At 44.6% G+C, this 16,075-nt stretch overlaps 1 protein-coding gene and 1 long non-coding RNA gene across 3 annotated transcripts in view; one reads left to right on the top strand and one right to left on the bottom strand.

Moving 5' to 3' along the window:
- CTNNA1 (catenin alpha 1) overlaps window positions 1-15,868 on the top strand; it is a 173,833-nt gene extending 157,965 nt beyond the window's left edge. For both annotated transcript variants that reach the window (XM_084885052.1, XM_084885053.1), the window contains 7 exons: window positions 7,340-7,540; window positions 8,256-8,407; window positions 10,803-10,913; window positions 12,003-12,184; window positions 12,274-12,379; window positions 13,821-13,955; window positions 14,674-15,868. In XM_084885052.1, coding sequence (XP_084741178.1) covers window positions 7,340-7,540; window positions 8,256-8,407; window positions 10,803-10,913; window positions 12,003-12,184; window positions 12,274-12,379; window positions 13,821-13,955; window positions 14,674-14,961 — 1,175 coding nt within the window. In that variant the 3' untranslated portion in view covers window positions 14,962-15,868. The remainder of the gene's footprint in view (window positions 1-7,339; window positions 7,541-8,255; window positions 8,408-10,802; window positions 10,914-12,002; window positions 12,185-12,273; window positions 12,380-13,820; window positions 13,956-14,673) is intronic.
- LOC311623208 lies at window positions 9,317-14,146 on the bottom strand. The gene is made up of 2 exons (XR_014795123.1): window positions 14,024-14,146; window positions 9,317-10,257 (listed from the first exon to the last, which is right to left on the bottom strand). It is a non-coding gene; the product is annotated as an uncharacterized lncRNA (long non-coding RNA).
- Window positions 15,869-16,075: the final 207 nt, after the last annotated feature.

Here is a 16,075-nt window from a genome sequence, read left to right as displayed (position 1 = left end):
ATTCTCAGTGCAAAGCACCCCTCTGGAGCTAGCTAAGCCATTCCTAAACCTCCCCTCTCCTGATTAGAGTGGGTGTATCAGGCTTGGTCTCAAAGGATTTTCGGTTCTTACAGCAAAATAAACCGAGAGAGAATCGAATATTTCTCATACATCTTCAAATCAGAGAACAAAGGGGATTCTGCAGTAGTGATTAGTGAAATCCAGGCAGTATGATTAGGGTATGTGACATAAAGCAGAAGAATGGTAAAGAGAAATAAAATTCCCTAACAGATACAATTTTCTCTGATATGTTCAATTTTTATGCAACTGTGGAAAGTATAAGGGTTGACTTGATGGAAAGGAGTTTAGACAGTTTCTATTTAGCATATAAAAACACAGAACAATTCTTCTACTCAAAAAGTGGTGGTATTTTCAGAGCATCTGAATTTTATATAGTAAGTTTCTCTAATGTTTTGTCACAGACTTGCTTAGCAATGTCAAGTAATTAAATAATGAACAATTCCTGATTTTTAAATGTGCTTTTTAGGGGCATAGGATGAAGGGAACAGACAAGCTAATGCCTGTGCAGAGTTCTTCATTAACCAGTTAATTTTTAGCATTCAGAGTCCTTTATGCCTTTATGTATCCACCTCACCCATGGCAGCTTTAGCACTTTTTTTCTTCTTTCAAATCATTTTAATGTGGCAGACTAAATATGAAAAGCAAACTTAAATTTGTTCCCTTTAAGGGGAGTGCTACCATGATTCACACAAGCAGGACCAAAGGTAATGATGACACTGGATTCCAAAGACTAAGGATGGTAAGAAGGTTTCAAGGCTCACGACTGAAAAGCTTGGTTTCGGAAAGTCTCAAAGGGGTCATTGAGGGTGGCAGGAGAGGCATGAGATTTAAGGGACCTTCATAGTACAGGGCACGGTTGCTGGGTCATTGCACCTTGAAATATTCCTTGATGGTGATTCATTGTTGAGAATATTTGCCGTCTGTGAACCGAGCAGGATGGCCTGAGTAGGTCTGTTGTCCTATGGAGTCAGACTTCTTCAGGGTATAGACCTGGTCCCCTTTTCATTGAGGTAATAGTGGAGAAACATGATCTCGCTGAAGCAGGAGGTTCCAGTTCATCTGCAGCTCAATCTACCAAGGGCCTCAGCCAGCTTTTGCAGGTTTTTGGTTTTTTGTTTGTTTTTTTGGGGGGGTCTAGAGATTTCTCCCCATCTCATGACACATAGCCTCAGTAGGGTAGACCTGGCTGGCTCTCATTGAGAGGAACCCCACCGTTATTGGGCAGGCCCCCTCTGGTCCCAGTTCTTGGTCCTTGTGCAGCTAAGCATCTGTGGATATGCACGTGGAGTGGAGAGCAGGTGTCATTCTGCAGCAGTCAGGGGCAGTCTTTAGGTGAGAAGCCACGTCTTGGCCTCATGCTGATTTCCCCCCTGGCCCGTTTCCTCCTGCTCTCACACACCGGTGCTTCAGGACAGGGGAGCTACCAAGCAAGTCCCACCACGGTGATTGTCGTCTGGGGAGATGGGCCTTAAGGTTGGTGGGCTTCATAAAATGTTGCCAAATGAAAAGTGATAATGCCGCTTGACTCCTTAGAGTGGTTGTTCTCTACTGTATTTTGGTGCCTTGTGACCCGTTGGCAGTGGGAGGGTTTTTATAGGTTATTTCCACTAATGATTATCTGCCATCACATTCCCTCTTGGGATCCATAGGGCCAGGATGTTTGTTGTGGCCTATCCAAGGGGAAGTTATTTAGGGATTAGGACTGAGAGGACCCTGTTATGCTGCTTCAGTTCTGTTGTTCCTGGATATTCTGTTCCATTGGTTCCTAACTTCCCTTATACTTAAGGCATATCCTAAATTTGTGGCTCAAAAAGTAGTGGCCATTTTGCATGTCATCTGCAAGACCCTGATGCCAGTGTTTTTTGAATCTGCAGGGCAAGGAGAACTTGGGTTACTGCATATCAAATATGAGAGTGTGGCACTTGAAAATAGAGAGGTATATGCATGCCACTCTCAGGGAAGCGGAAATGGGGACTCCTTTCCCCCAAGCTGTTCTGTTCATAATGTTGCCTTGTGAATATTGTAGATGGTTTAGGATACTAGGGAGCATTCAGCAAATCACGAATGTATTTGCATTGACTGATCCCATAAGGATGGTGGTTTGAAATTTAACAAAGTGATAAAGACTGTTTGAATTTCATTTGAATTGTATTTGATAAATGTTTTCCATGGAAATGCAATTTACTTTCTCATTCATTTACTCTGCTTACACATGGAGGTTTCGGTTGCTTTTTAAATTTTTTTACTTTTAAAGATGCAGGTGGTTCTAATTGGTTTATTACATTGCTTTACCATAAAGAAGCAAATAACATATTGCATTAGATACTTTGGGGCAATCCACAAGAGTAGTAATTTGTACTTTTTTCTTCATTATGTATCAGTGTGCCCAAAGAATTTGGTCTGATTTGGAGGACATTAAATAGAAATCACCTTATTTTTGTTTTTGTGTTTTATTAGCAAAAATGCAAAACTGAAGAGTTTCTCTTTTGAAGAAGTGGCATAGGTAATGAAGTTAAATTTTGCTTCTGACTCCAGTGCCCACTAGCTGTGTGGCCTCAGGCAGGTCACTCAATACTTCTGTGCCTCAGTTTCCTCATTAATTAATGGTGATTTTAAAATATGTATTTATATTTATATTGATTTCATAGAGGAAGGGAAAAGGTGAGAGAGAGAAATATCAATGAGGAGAATCATTGATCAGCTGCCTCCTGCACCCTCCCTACTAGGGATTGAACCTGCAACCTGGGTATGTGCCCTTAATTGGAATCAAACCTGGGACCCTTCAGTCTGTAGGCTGACAGGGGGGAAAAGCTACCATTTAGTTAAACATCAAGCAATCAGAATATTTCCTGTTATATAGTAAGTCCTTTGTATAACAATATTACTTCTATGTGCATAAGATTTTACCAATAAAAAATCCAGAGCACAGGGTATACAGGACAGGCCCTGCCGGGCACTGTGGACTGATGTATAAGTTTATGCATCCTTTTTTGGAGAGTGCCAACTGGCTTGGTTCCTAGATGGCAATTAGGTACCAAACATCTACTTTAAACGTGTATGCCTTTGATTTAGTAATCCTGTTGCTAGAGACTTTCCCCAGGGACTTGTACACAGATGTTTGCCAAAATATCTGTACTAGGCTGTCCAACCAAAAGGTGTAAGAGAAGGCTGATTTATGGTCCTTCCATCTATTTAATAGGGACTGCACAGCCATTAAAATAGATGGGTTAGATCTATAGAGATGGACCTAAAAAGGTTTCCAGATGAAAAACAGACGTAATAATAGTGTCCATAATAAATACTGTTGTATGTATATGACTCTTTTCCTTGTTAGAAGCACCTACAAAAAAAGACTGTAATGAACAATCAGAGCCTTTAATGTGGTACAGTTTGGTGTGTCTTCTCATAATGGACCCAGGCTAAGTTCCCTGGGAATTTCAATTAAAACTTAAGTAATTTGTGGTTAGTGTGGGTACCTCCAGTCCTCCCATGTTTGCACTTGCCAATGGCTCCAGTGTGGAGAGCAGGGCTGATGCTGTGTCCTGGGTGTGTGGCGGCCTCAGCTGGCTGGGGTTTTCCTAGACACAGCTGTTCAGTGAGGGTAGAGAATATTACTTTAGTCAACTTCCTGAAATAATAAGCTTCCTGTTGCTAAAGAATGGCAAACCCTTTCCTGGTTTGCATTCATCTGGATGAAAGGCAGTATAAATTCAAGGTCTAAATTGATTTTTAAAAACATAGCTGTCTAGATGAAGGTTAGCAAATCCTTGGTGGAAGTTGGGCCCCTTTGTTTAGTGCACAAAAAAGAATCAGGCTTCGTTGATTCTAAGACGTGCTCCCCCCATCCCCACGTATTAACGATCCTGAAACAGGGATGAGTCTTAAAAATCAGTGATATGAGAAAACATTGGTTCAAATTTAGTTAGCACCATCTTTACTTTTTTTATTTTTCTTTTCTTAGTGATATAAAATGCAAGTGTAAAATGTGTTAGATTCAGTTGTGGTGGATAGGTACCATTCTGTTTAGTTAAAATTAATATGTAGAGAATTGGTATGTAAAAGATGCTTCTGATGGACTCCAAACCCATTCTTTTTTTATATATATATTTTTTTACTAAATTATTATTTTTGTACATATACCAATGCCCCCCCCCCCATACATACCCTTCCTCCCCAGAGTTTTGTGTCCATTGGTTGTACTTATATGCATGTATACAAGTCCTTCGGTTAATCTCTTATCTCCCCCAGATCTCCCCAACCTCCCCGCTGTAATTTGACGGTCTGCTTGTTGCTTTACTGTCTCTATATCTATCTTTTGGTTCTTCAGTTTATAATGTTCTTTATCATCCATAAAGAAGTGAGGTCATGTGGTGTCTCTCATTGACTGGCTTGTTTCACTCAGCATGATGTTCTCCAATTCCATCCAGGTTGCTGCAAACAATGAGAATTTTTTCTTTTTTATGGCTGCGTAATATTCCATTGTGTAAATGTACATAGTTTTTGGATCCAATCATCTGCTGATGGGCACCTAGGCTGTTTCCAAATCCTAGCTATTGTAGATTGTGCTGCTATGAACACAGGGGTGCATATATTCTTTCTGATTGATGTTTCTAGCTTCTTGGGATATATTCCCAGGAGTGGGATTACTGGGTCAAATGGGAGTTCCATTTTCAGTTTTTTGAGGAAGCTCCATACTGTTCTCCACAGTGGTTGCACCAGTCTACATTCCCACCAGCAATGCATGAGGGTTCCTTTTTCTCCGCAACCTCGCCAACACTTGTCGTTTGTTGATGTTGGCCATTCTGACAGGTGTGAGATGCAAACCCATTTATTCTTATAATATCTCCCTTAAAATTTGTTTATGTAAAAGGTTTAATGTTTTCTCTTTCAATAGTACCCCTAACAAGTCTAATTTTTAATTTAGTAGACATTAAATGAATGTCGTCTTAACTGTATTGTGCTCTGTCTATTCCTCCCTCCTCTCTGCAAACCATCCCCCCCCCCCCATCTCCATAGTTTTGCCATCTCCAGAATGTCATATAGTAGGAATCATATAGTACGTAGCCTTTTCGGACTGTCTGAATATCACTTAGTAATATTCATTTACAATTCCTCCATGTCTTTTCATGACTTGATAATCATTGTTTTTACATGCACTTTAAATTTTTAAAAAATCTTTGTTGAATGTAATATCCTCCCCCCATTCACCCCTTGTAGCCCGTTCCCACCCATCATTGCTTTTTAGTGCTAAGTAATATTCCATTGTCTAGATGTACCACAGTTTATCTGTTCCACCCACTTGAAGGACATCTTGGTTGCTTTCAAGTTTTGGCAATTATGAATAAAGCTGCTATAAACATCCATGTGCAGGTTTTTATGTGGATGTAAGTTCTCATTGTCTTTGGATAAATACCAAGGAATGTGATTGCTGGGTCATATGATAAGAGTTAGTTTAGTTTTGTAACAAAGATGTTTTACCAAACTTCCTTTTAATTGTAATTGTTCACATCATTATTTCTTTCTTGTGATTTTTCTCCCCATCTTATCCCTTTATACTTATGGTTTTAGAACAAAGAGATCCTTATAGAGACCCTGTCTGCAGTCTCTTGGGAACTACAAAGGGAGGGTTGTTGGTGCTTGGGGCCGACTGGAGATCCTCAAGCCGAGGCAGGGCGCCTGGTGGCTCTGTTCGCAGCTATACTGCTGAGTACTTGAGATGAAAGGAAACAGCCTATCATGACCACTTCCTTGTCTTGGGTACTTAAGAGGTGAAGCGTATTGTTATATAAAATGTGACTACATTAGCAGAGGCTCTGAAAGAAGGATATTGGCTTTGAAAGTGGATTAAATCAGGAACTAGTGCTAGATAATGATAAGTCAAAGCATAAGGTAGCCAGGGCTGGCAGAGGACTAACCAGATGTGTTTTTTAAACAAATTGCATTTCTACTAATTGCTCTGCTCTTCCAGAACTGAGAACAGTCTTTTACCTGTTGTGCCAGGTACTCTCTTGGCTTAATAGAGTGGGCATGTCTTTGACTGTTTCTAAGGGTTCTTACATATTTTGAAGACAGCTTCTTTCCAGGCACAAAGGAAATGGCCAGGTAATAACCTAGGAACTTTCCTTTGTGTTCCTTGTGCCGCGCCCCTTTCCACCACCACCCCCCCACACACAATACACACACACACACACACACACACACACACACACACACACACACACACACAGTCCGGGCAGCCCGTCATTCTGTTTCCCCGAAAATAAGACAGTGTCTTATATTAATTTTTTCTCCCAAAGTTGCGCTAGGTCTTATTTTCGGAGGATGTCTTATTTTCGGGGAAACACGGTACATCGTGCGGCAAACTTATCTCTCACTCTGCTCTTGAACTTTGGGTTGTCTCCTTTTTGCTATTATCGATGAGGTTGAAGCAAATGCCTTACTCTGAAGTTTCCAAGATCTAGTGTCAAGCTTTTTTGCTTTGAGGAAAGTTTTGGTGTGTCTTCCAGCTTTGTCACTGGTAGGAGCCACTTCTCGGCTTAATTTAAGAATTTCCACAAATATCACAACAAGCGCACCTGCAGCCTGCAGGGTCAGGAATGTTTCCTTGGTGTGCGCCCTCCGCCCCTCAGGAAGGCTGCTGTGCTGGCTGCCACTGGCACCTGCTGGCGGGAGGGCTGAGGCACTGGGAGGTAGTCTTACAGTAACCTGTTCTTCAAACTTAGACTTTGGGATATACATAAGGTCAATGATTATTTAAGGGGAAGAGAAGTTCTTGAGGTTTCTGTTATCTGAATCATCTGCTTGACTTATAGAACAACTGTGTCTTAGAGGTGGGCCTTTTTCTTTTTTAAAAAAACCTGGAATAAAGATTTATTGTCGGAGGTGATTATAGGTTGAGTTTCGGTGGGACATTTAATCCAGCGGTTAATCTTTTCAGTGCAGTAATGCATGTGAAAGCTTTTGGCACTGTGGCTGGCACAAAGTGAGCTCTCAGTGAAATGGTACATGCCAACTAACAATTATTGTCCCCTTCTCATCATAGGGAATACAGTCAGTGTTGTAATAACTATATATGGTGTCAGGTGGGTACTAGACGTATTTAGGGTGATCACTTTGCAAGTTATATAAATGTCATCACTATGTGGTTAGACATTTATATAACTGAAACTGATATTTATTATATAACAACTCTAAGAGAAAAAAAAAAATTAAGGCGAAAAAAAATTGTCCCCTTCTTAGAAAGGCCTTCTCCTTCATTCCGCTTTTGTTTGTTCCTCAGAGAATCACATACTGGAAGACGTGAACAAATGTGTCATCGCTCTCCAAGAGAAAGACGTGGACGGGCTGGACCGCACAGCTGGTGCCATCCGAGGCCGGGCAGCCCGGGTCATTCATGTAGTCACCTCAGAAATGGACAACTATGAGCCAGGGGTCTACACAGAGAAGGTGCTGGAAGCTACCAAGCTTCTCTCCAACACAGGTACAGGAACCCCCTGCCTTATGGTGCGGCCCACACAGCCCGGTGGGAAGTCGGAGACCAGGACTCAGGTGTTCTGGGTGGACGTCAGACTTGTGAAAGTTGGTCAGCCCAATTGCCTTTCACACACATTTCCTTCATATGGGTCCCCTGATTAACGATCAGAAATAATTTTTTTTTAATCCTCATCTGAGATGGATGGATATATATAATTGATTTTAGAGAGAGGGGAAGGGAAACATCAGTTCATTACGTGGTATACATGTCCTGACCAAGGATCAAACCTGCAAACTAGGTATGTGCCCTGACTGGGAATCGAACCTGCAACCTTTTGTTGTGAGGGATGACGTTCTAACCAACTAAGCCGCCCAGCCAGGGCTGAGGAAATAATTTTGAAAGCACTGTTTAAGATGAATTTTCAAGTTAAGTCTTCTGTAAGTGAATAGATACTAATTTGAGGAGGGTCCCATTCTTAAGCAAGGCCTCAAATTTATCTTACTTCAATGTTCTCAACCATCGAATTCCTTTATTGTATAATCTGGTCAGAGACAAAGAGGATGATTTGAGTCTTGGTTGAAATATTGTAAAATTTGGCATTTAATTTATTTCAATGGTAAGTCTCACGTAGGTCGAAGTGGAGGCTCACCTTGCCTCTTTCTGAGTGAGGTAGATTCAGGGAGGGCTCTAGAATGATGTCTCTGGGCTTCTGTCACTGCAGTCATGCCGCGTTTTACTGAGCAAGTAGAAGCGGCCGTGGAAGCCCTCAGCTCGGACCCCGCCCAGCCCATGGATGAGAATGAGTTTATCGATGCCTCCCGCCTGGTGTACGATGGCATCCGGGACATCAGGAAAGCGGTGTTGATGATAAGGGTGAGTAACTGCATTTTGGATGTTTTAATAGCTTGTTCTTAATCATTTGTTAACCTTGAGAACAATGCATCATTCTGGAACTCAGCAGATGCATTGGCAGTATATTAAAACCATGAATCTAAAAGCTGTTAGAATGAGATATATTTAATTACATTGTCTAAAATGACTTTTAGTTGCAAGTTAGAGCCCAAACTCAGACTGAGAACAGGAGCTAGTATGAGTTGCTCCTGATGATTTTAGAGCAATCACCACAGATCGGAGGTTTCCATTTGCGTTAGAGGGAAACTATAGAAAATAGTGGCTTTTTAGTTAATTTCAGAGAAGGGAGTATTCCTCACTGCAGGCTGTCTGACGCTATTCTTCACATGGAGCCTTGCATGTGCGCCCCCCACCCCCCGTCTTTGAAGGGGTGGCAGGCAGGATGCTAGAACCCCAGTTCAGGGTGAGGATGAGTGACTGTGGCAGCCCCTGGTCATGTTCCCTGGCTCATGGCCAAGTGTTGAGCCCTCGCACCGTAGCTGAATGGAAGTGCCACCTGCTCAGGGCCCCTGTGGCCCATCATCTCTGAGAGCAGCAGTTCTCACCATCGGGAAGTTCAGCCCCTCTGGGTTGGCATAAACAGACAAGAAGGGGCTGAGAAGCTCCAACCCCTCTGTAACGTACCCTCTGCAATGTCCTTATATTTAAGACGTGCTCAGAGGGTGCTAGGCCTGGGTCTCGCAGCTGCCTTTCCCAAAGCAGTCATCCTTCACATGCTGTTCTGAGCATAAGTGCGTGCCCCTGTCCGCAGCAGAGGTGGCTGCTTTGCTGTTGATTTAGTTGGATCAGAGGAGCTTCATTCACAGCTTCATGGTTTGCTAGTCAGACCTCAAGGTACGCAGGGATCTGTCTCACTTTTTACCCACTCAGCCTGACAGCTGCAGAGCCTCGCTGGACTGTCAGCTGGAAAGAGACCATTTCTAAGACAGTTGGATTAGGCTGGATCCATTTTATATGCAGTATAGACACTCTTAGGCAAGACTGTACTGCTCTGGGGTGAGGAGGAGGAAGAACTGTTCAGGGATTGCCTGGTTGGCTGTTCCTGCAGGCCCAGGTCATCCGGACATGGGGTGAGGCCGCTTGTGGAGCCTTTTGCTTTCTTTAGTCCTGCTGCTAAAGAACCACCATGTTATGCAGCCGCCTGGCTGAATGCAAGGTTACACCCGGAGGCCATGTCTCAGTGGTGTGAAGGGACCCCGGATCACATACACCAGGGCCAATGAATGCAGCCCTGTTTCCCCAGAAGCCTTTCTGTACCCAGACACCCAGAAACAGTAACAGAAACCTTAGTGATGGAGGCTAATGCCTTTGGGGATTTGAGTGGCTGAAACTTCCTATCTCCAGGGGGTGCTTCAAATTCTAGAGTCCTTTCTGAGGAAGCACGTAGAGTTTAGGGGCAGGCAGCCGGCGTGGATTCCTCTTACAGCTCTGGAAGGATTAAATGGGCAATGGTGACTTTGCGCTCCCAAGTCAGAGAGACCCCGGGATCTTGGGTTGATGTGCTCTCTGCTATTCTCACCTCTTCCCATCGAGGGAGGGCCTGGCCTTGCACACGTACAGTCTCTTGGTGTCAGGTGCTTTCTCTCAGTACAGCAACTCTTGGGGCTGGGCTTGGATCGGGTCCTGGGGAAGGTGAGGGCCTGCCCCTTACTGAGACTTCCAGATGACATTATGTTTCAAGTCAGCTGTTAATCATGTAATGCTGGAGATTGTGCAAAATAGAATTTTATTTCATAATTAAAGCAGAACTAGGACCATTAATCAGTTCCTTTGGTATTTAGATCTTATCTGCCACATTCTCTCTTTTCCTCCTATCAAAGGAAAAAATACAAAACATTTCACTATTTTTAAGAGAGGCCCAATATTATTTAATACATTTAATGTTCTTTTTATCAAAGTTGAGAAGTTAAACTGCCTAATATTGTGTAAAATACCTATTTTTAATACAGTACCTTTTCTACCATACAGTACCTTTTCTACCATGGATCCTCTCCTTGGGGAGGATCCAAGAATACAGTACCTTTTCTACCATGGAAATTTCTTATCTTTGGATGCAGCTTTGAAGTACATTAGGAAGTTTAAATCTTATGTCAAAGAGTCTTGACTCAGGGGTGGGAATTGAAGCCCTAACCCTCAGAAAGGAACCCTTTGGCCAGTGTGGTGTGGTGCCCACAGGTGCACCTATGAGCAAGGTCTCAAACGAATAGTGAGTGCTTTTAGCTGTTACCCACATCTGTTTAGAACACTGCACATGAACATTCTGGGTGTTCCTGCGTCAGGCAGGGTGTGTACCGAGTGGCTTGGGGCAGCGGGAGGCCTACGTTGTGCCTGGCTCATCTCTCTCTCTTGGTGGCAGACTCCGGAGGAGTTGGATGACTCTGACTTCGAGACAGAAGACTTCGATGTCCGCAGCAGGACAAGCGTCCAGACAGAGGATGACCAGCTGATAGCTGGCCAGAGTGCCCGGGTAAGGAATCGGTTAAACTTGTTTGGCCCTAGCCAGTTTGGCTTAGTGGATAGTGTGTCAGCCTGCACATAAAAGGGTTGCAGGCTCAATCCCCAGCTCGGGTGTGTGTGTGGGAGGCAACTAATCAATGTGTCTCTCTCAAAAAAATAAAAAGCCAATTTGTTCTGCAGACCTTCCTCCCTCTCAGGTCTTAGCTTTTCTTTTCCAGGAAAATACTCTCAGTATTGAGAACCCAATTTTCCCTCTCTTTTTCTGGCCATATGACAGGAGTTGGGGCACCTACTAGTCAATTGTAGGTTTCTCCTCACTTGTGCCCAGGGGCTTGGTTTGTGAGGATCCTGCATCAGGAGAGCCCTAGGATCTAATCGACACTGTTAGTTAATAACTGAAATATTTTATGGGTTAAAGTAACAGAGGTACATTCAAGAAAGTCAGTAAGAACCTTTGCATTTGAGCCAATAATCTTCCATCAGTAGCATTTTTGTTTTGGGGAGGATCCAAGAAACATTTCTGAGGTGTCCTTTTTCAGGTCTCGTTTTGAACAGCGAGTAGTACATCCCTGCTTTAGGCCCCGCTTTGTCATGAGCACTGAGGGGAGCCCAGGTGCTCCTTTGCTGAGGTTTCAATGCTACTTAGATACAAAGTACATGTACCCCAGCAGGCTCTCTGCCTGCCTTCTTTAAAATGTATATCCTAAAACCACTTCCAGTTCACCTTGAAAAGTTAAACATGCAATGCGGCCACAGGAAATGCTGGGGAAAGCGCCGCCAGCATTAGCCCTTCTCTCGTCTGAGCTCTCACAGGAGACAGAGGCTGAAACTTTTGCAGAACTCAATTAAGCAGCTCTGTTCCTGTGCCAGTGTGATCCCGAAGCTTCCACATTAGCCTGTACCCCTTACACTCTGTGTTCCTCCACACTAAAATTTGTTCTTAAAAGTGGGTTAGGAAAGGCCCTTCAGGCAAAATGAAACCTATTAAAGCATTATCCTACCGATGTCATAGATTTCTCGGTGGAAATGCTTTTGGCTAATGTACTGTGAGAATGTCATATTCTTTTCATGTAAGAGCTTTCTGTGCTTCTGATTTTAGGCAATCATGGCTCAGCTTCCCCAAGAGCAAAAAGCAAAGATTGCAGAACAGGTGGCCAGCTTCCAGGAGGAGAAGAGCAAGCTGGATGCCGAGGTGTCCAAGTGGGACGACAGCGGTAACGACATCATCGTGCTGGCCAAGCAGATGTGCATGATCATGATGGAGATGACCGACTTCACCCGGTGAGCGTGCCCGGCCCCCCGCCTCTTTCCTACTCACTACGGCCAACGGAGGGCTTCACGGCAATCATCGTTTTCGTTTGTTTTTCCAGAGGTAAGGGACCGCTCAAAAACACATCAGATGTGATCAGTGCTGCCAAGAAAATTGCAGAGGCAGGATCCAGGATGGATAAGCTTGGCCGCACCATCGCAGACCATGTAAGTAACAGGCCTGCCACAGGGGTCTCAGGCAGCAATAACAATTTTCAGGGGACACAACACTCAACTTGCCAACCAGCATAGATTTTTAAGAATTTCTGAATAATTCTTGAGACAAGCTGTTTGCATGAGAGGACATCCCTGGGGACGTGTTTATTCCTAGTTCTCTTCATGACTCGAGCTCTGGGCAGGCACTGCTTGCAAGCCTACCACACTGACCCCAGGTGTGAGTGTCCCTTCCCGTGGATTTACTTTTTAGAAGCAGCAGGATAATGTGTCCAGTTTAGGACAGATATGTGTGTCCTCAGCTACCCAGATTTCATAAGCCCTTATCCCTGTAGTGATATATCAGAAAATGTGGTTCCTACCTCCTGGAAAGTTTACATTTTCCTTCCATGTTCCAAGACTTATTTATTTATTAGAGATGCTGTTTCTCACTTACAGCTCTCTGCAGTCTAAGGCCTTTCCCTGAGGTATCAAGCCTCTCACCCGGTATCTGGTTTGAGGGACAGCAGTGCCTTATCGCTTAAGCCAGATTCAGAAATCATTCTGACCCCTCCTTCCCGGAATCCAGTGCTAAGTGCTTCTACTGGCCACCATCTAGTCCTGTCCCCTCCCAGCGCCAGCTCAGGCCAACCTCCATAGCCCCACGCCTGGACGACTGCTTTCCCTCTTCTCCGCGCCATCCTCCATACAGCTGCCAGTACAGTCTTGCTACATGCTCATCTTAAAATGCGTATCTTGATAGGGCTCTGCTGTGTTCCGAACGATTCTTAAATTCAAAATTTCCAGCATGGTCTACAGGTTTGTCTGTGCCCAGACTCCCAGAGGGAAATGCTTGCTATGAAAACCCAAGAGGTGCTCTATTTCTTTCTCTGGGTTAAACTTCCTAAGCTTTGGCAGCAGTAATTGGGCAGTGGCTGGTCAAGACCTCACGGTCTCCAAGTGCTCCTTCTGTTGCTTTGATTCACTCATCCTCCATCGTTGCCTGAAGTGAACCTCTCCTTCCACCAGGTTCACTGGGCACCCCATCTGCATGCGAACAGCCAAGCCTTATGTAGCAACCCCAAGCTCTGTGACCGAGCACGAACAATCAATCTTACACAGCAACCCCAGGTTCCATGACTGCACACAAACACCACCACAACACTAGCCACCTGTATCATAACTGAGCAGAAGAGCTGTTGGGGTGGTTGTTAGCAAGCCCAGAGCATCAGGCTTTTCTCCGGAACCACGCTCTTGCTTGCTGAGGCTTTTCTCCCCTTTAGGGGGTTGGGCCCAAGCAGAGGGCCGCCTAGAGCCAAACTGCCCAGGTGATTGAGTCACTCATCTCATGCCCTTTGCTCCAGCAGGGAGAGAGGAAGCCTCTCTTGGTGGCACACTGAGAGGTTTAAACATGTTTAAGTCAGGCCTGGGTGCTCTAACCTTATCCTCCCGTCAGTGTCCAGACTCGGCCTGCAAGCAGGACCTGCTGGCCTACCTGCAGCGCATCGCTCTCTACTGCCACCAGCTCAACATCTGCAGCAAAGTCAAGGCCGAGGTGCAGAACCTTGGTGGGGAGCTCGTTGTCTCTGGGGTAAGTGTCGTCTGTGAAAAGAAGTGGGTGGTGGGACTAGTCCCGCCTTGTCCACATACACTCCTTACCTGCCCTGAACTGCGAAGGTGAGCTCTGGAAACCCTGAAGTTCGTTCCTTGGAGGCCAAGGGCTGGCTGCACCTCAGTTGCAGGGTGGTGGTGGTGTTTTTTTTTTTAAATCTTCCTTGTTTTTCTCCCCCCTCAGAAGAATTGAGCCTGTTCAAAAATTGCAAAAATGATATAGCAAGGCTTCCTCAACTCTCCTCCTCAACTCTCCTCTACCTCCCCAAATGCTTAAGTATTTTCCACCCCTCCTTGTCTCACCACCATATCACTGATCTGGACCTCTCGCCACCTGGGGTAGGGCAAAGAGCTCAGTGTGCTGGGCCCATTAATTCCCCGGAATTTCCTTTCAAAGAAATTGACACCATTTGATCACCTGCTGCAATGTCAGTGGCCATGGCTGACGGCAGTGGGTTTGTGTCTAGGATGGCTGACTCCAGGCCGCCGCCTCCAGCTTGTTTGAGGGGTGATGGGTAGGTGATGTGCTTTACATTTTTGTTACTGTTCCCTTTATTTCTTCAAAAGATCTGAAAAGGCTTTTTCAGGGTATTTGAATAAGAGCAGCTAGCCATTGGAAGAGAGCCACCCTGAAGGGAAGGAAACGGGGGGCTAAAGGCCAGGCCTGTGCTCCTCACCGCCCGTGTCTTGTCTCTCAGGTGGACAGCGCCATGTCCCTGATCCAGGCCGCCAAGAACCTGATGAACGCCGTGGTGCAGACAGTGAAGGCATCCTATGTGGCCTCCACCAAATACCAGAAGTCGCAGGGCATGGCTTCCCTCAACCTCCCCGCTGTGTCGTGGAAGATGAAGGCACCTGAGAAAAAGCCCTTGGTGAAGAGAGAGAAACAGGATGAGACACAGACCAAGATTAAACGGGCATCTCAGAAGAAGCATGTGAACCCTGTGCAGGCCCTCAGCGAGTTCAGAGCCATGGACAGCATCTAAGGCTGCCCTAGCCAGTTGCCCCCACCCACCGGCTCGCTTAAGATCAGTCGCTGTTCTTCACTCAAATGTATTTCTAACTAGAGCACTGATGCTAGATTCCACAGGGAAATAGGCGATATTAAACCTGGCCAGGTGGTGAATTTTGCAAGGACATACTTGTGTTTAAGTCACTCACAAATACTTTTAGAATTCAGGAGTATATTTCTAGCTGTATTTTTTTTATAAGCTTAAATAAAAATCCCATAACCAAAGAGAATTCCATATTAACTTTTAGTGACGTTCTTGACCAAGTTGTATGGCATGAGGGTCTGAGAAAAGGGGTGAACTGCCTCATCCTTTTTCAGGGTGGGACCTTCCACCAGCCCAGGGTCTGGGCAGGTTGGCTGGTATTAAATGCCAAAGATGACCAGGGCAAGCAAACTGGGTGTCTTAGGAAGTGGTCCCCAGAGAGGAAATGTTTCTAGAAAGGTCCTGAGAGGGACAAACCACATGAAACTCAGTAAAACAATGTATCATGCAGAACACTGATTACTCTGACATGAAATGAGAATTTTAATCATGGTTACAGTTACTAATGTGCTCTGCTGCAGGACATATTAAAAAGTTGCTTATTTTTTTTTCAGGCTAGAATGTTATGGTGCCATAATCAGAACTTGCTTGTTTCCTTTTGTTCAGCTCCAAATGCAGATACATCATTGGGCTCACTTCAAATAATTGCAGTGTTTCCTGCCTTGGGCTTACAGCAGTAGCCTAACAAAGTAGCGTTTGCTTAGACTTTACCTTATTTGTGATTAATATAGTGATTATACTATAGCTGCAAGGTATAATTTTACTATCTTATTTAAGTTTTATGAATTCGAATGTTTTTTACACTAACTCTTCCCAATAAAGTCCACCTTGAAACCAAGCCCAAGAAGTTGAAGCACTTTTTCTTTGCCTTCCAGCAGTCAAGCTTTCCATGTAACCTCTCCCGGGTCTGCCCCCAAAATCTGTGGTGCTCTGTGCCCCTCTCCCCCCAACAAGGAGACTATACCCATGGCTCCTCAGAAACTAGTGTTCACCCTTCCAGGGGAACCTTGGAAATGTCCTTAAACTCTCCATGGGTATCACCCCC

Source organism: Pipistrellus hanaki, assembly GCF_964339955.1.
Source record: "Pipistrellus hanaki genome assembly, chromosome: 5".
Lineage (NCBI taxonomy): Eukaryota > Metazoa > Chordata > Mammalia > Chiroptera > Vespertilionidae > Pipistrellus > Pipistrellus hanaki.
Note: the sequence above shows the minus strand (reverse complement) of the source record. Positions and strands in the feature narration are given on the sequence as shown.